Consider the following 2844-nt stretch of genomic DNA (forward strand, 5'->3'; position numbering starts at 1 on the left):
ATCTTGGAAACTCCACAAGGTGTTTCTTTAATAATAATAAAGATTACAAATATAAAAACAAATTTATAAATATCACTTTACCAAATTAGTAATGATTTAGACTTAAAAGATTTTAAGATTTGTTATGATTTCGAAAGTATATGTGATTCACATTAGGACTGGAAGTTACTGGGCTCGAGCGCGCGAAAAGCTACTGAACACGCTTCGCACTTTTAGTTGTTAGGGTGTTGTGAAAGTATCAGTGAATCCCACTTTTCCACTCGTTTGCTCCTCTCTGATATGGGGGGGGGGGGGTTCTATATGGGGGGGGGCGAGTCTGCCCGAACCTGGAATCTTTAATCTGCTCAACAAACCTAAGTATCGCAGAAGGTGCTGTTCAAACTGAAAGTTCCAAATAACAAATTATCCATATCACCATATACCCAATTCTATTTTATTACTCATCAAGACCTCTACCATCCTACCCTCATATTGAAATTATTTTAGGCGGGATTAGAGTAAATTAATCTTGAGACCTTGGGCGTGGCCAAATACATCAATCTAAAGGGTTTGACCTTAATAGTGGTAAACTTTAATTACATCTCAAATCGGCCAAGAGTTGATGGGGCAATGTATGAGATAAACGTCTGTACTTGATAAAAACCCAGAGCCATTCTGAGCCGCTATGCCGCGGATATAATGTATTAGTGCTGTTTCACAGCACGGTTAATATATTTCATTCTGCAAAATAAAATTAAAAATTAAATTATAAACTTCTTTGCTATTGTCTATTCATGTGTGATATAAATCATATTATCAAACTGAAGAACATAATAAAATGCACCCCATGAAACTATCTGTGTAATTAAAAGAGTAAGGTGTGCACGTGAGTGGGAAGTTTTTTAAACTTGATTAAAATCTGGACAAATGGGTGCAGGTATTACTGTACATTGCAAAACGGAAAGATATTTGGGAATGAATCTGTCATCAATTAGAGCTCCATCTCAGATAACAGTGTTTATGTGTTAAGGTACTGTGTGTGTGTGTGAATTTCTTCATTTGTTTTTGACGCTTAGAGTATCGATACCGTCACCCTGTTGAGTTTTAATACTTGTCCTCAATACCCAGGTTTTGAAAGCGCCGCTAGATTTGGTGTCTTACTAGATAAGTCGATCAGACCATTCGGTTCAAACTGTCTTTTGTACTATAGGTGTTTGGAGGGATTTACGTGTTGTGGTACAGGTTTAACCCATTTAAGTTTAACCTCGCAGTCATTTGGACGCCCCGCACGGCCATCAGATTCGTTCAGAATTCTAGGTACCTAACCTGATACGCGAGTAGTCTAGGTAGGTCACTCAACTGTTTTAATTGCTTTAGATACACAGCACTACCTTACTGTTTTTTTTTTAAATGTGCATTTGAGTACAAAATACAACAAAATGTTTCGTACACGAAGTACGAGTTTTCCACTAGTTACAAATATTTTGTTATCAAACTTAGGTCCAGAGGAAAATTACCCTTCCCTAAAACTGTTACAAATATTGTATTTATTTGCTTAGTTTTTGATAATGGTAAAAGGTTGCCAAATACGTCATCTAAAGTTTGTTTTAACTTGTAAACCATTCGCAACTTTTACTAAAGCGTTCTTAAGAACGTAAATCATTTCTCTGAAAATATCTAAAATAATCTGTTTAAGTCTTCAACAATATTTTAAGCTTTGTGTGTGTGTGCAGCAATCCGGACAAGGTTCACATAAGTACTAGGTGTTTTTAACAGTCTGTTAAACATCTAATGCCTGAATTTTACCTATGACCAAAACGCTGGATAATAAAATAATATTTCAAGAATGTTGAAAGCAGTAAGACTCATTTTTTATTACTTAGAAGGACATTATATTATATATATTTAAGGGAAAATAATATCTTACTATTTGTTCAATACTGGTTTGTGAGCATTTCCCTTCCTCACGGCCACGCTCATGATTGACTCAATGACAGGCTGAGGGATGATAGTATTTCGGCAAACACCCGTTTGTTGGTTTTCTTTTACGATATGATTAGAAATGATGAACTGATCTCCAAGAAACACTGCACTACCCTCTGCCACGTCGTCCATAATTTTTTTGTTCCAATTAGAAAATACTATTCTTTTATCTTCCTGAAACTTCAGACCATTTTTCCGACTGTATTCCTTACATATAAATATAAAATAATGCCAACATTTATAAATGCACTGGAGACTCTGATATAAAATTAGATTATATGTCAAAAGTACTATTAACATCTTAAAACACGTAAAAAGGTCTCAATTTATTCTTCATGATTCTACAAACTAGACCTACTAAATCATACGTCATTTGTAACCAGGGTAAGACATCACTACAAAGGTAAATGGCCAAAGATGTAAAGTTTTTACTTTAAATACAAAAAAGATGTTTTAATGCTTCTCTTTTTTTAAATTTAGGATTAAAAATTACGTTAATAATATAGCCTTTACAAACACTTTGTGGCACGACAACATGGAATATCTTGCGAATAACTATTATTACTATTCCTATTTCATTACTGTAGTTCACTATTAGTATTGTTCGTTTGTTAAATTCCCGTATAATTTCTTTATACTTTAGCGATACAAGTCCTTTCTTAAATAAAACTAGTTTATTCTTTCTCAATACAACTTTATAATACACTTAATTTCCACAGTCACTTTAACTTTAACACACGCTATAATTCACAACGATTCACGCACTTTTCTTACGGTCTTTACCGCGCTTGACTCAATCGTCCGTCTCTGTCTGTCTGCAATTCTATTCTGATTAATTAATTTCGCTTTATCTGGCGCACTTACATACAAGAATAGAGGGAG

The 2844-nt window shown here is 34.3% G+C and overlaps 1 protein-coding gene across 5 annotated transcripts in view; it reads right to left on the minus strand.

The window, feature by feature from the left end:
* LOC106461358 (glutamate receptor ionotropic, delta-1-like) overlaps positions 1–2844 on the minus strand; it is a 70436-nt gene that overhangs the window by 9518 nt on the left and 58074 nt on the right. For all 5 annotated transcript variants that reach the window (XM_022388297.1, XM_022388295.1, XM_022388293.1 and 2 more), the window contains one exon: positions 1907–2169. In XM_022388297.1, coding sequence (XP_022244005.1) covers positions 1907–2169 — 263 coding nt within the window. The remainder of the gene's footprint in view (positions 1–1906; positions 2170–2844) is intronic.

Source organism: Limulus polyphemus, unplaced genomic scaffold (assembly GCF_000517525.1).
Source record: "Limulus polyphemus unplaced genomic scaffold, Limulus_polyphemus-2.1.2 Scaffold943, whole genome shotgun sequence".
In the NCBI taxonomy this organism is placed as follows: domain Eukaryota; kingdom Metazoa; phylum Arthropoda; class Merostomata; order Xiphosura; family Limulidae; genus Limulus; species Limulus polyphemus.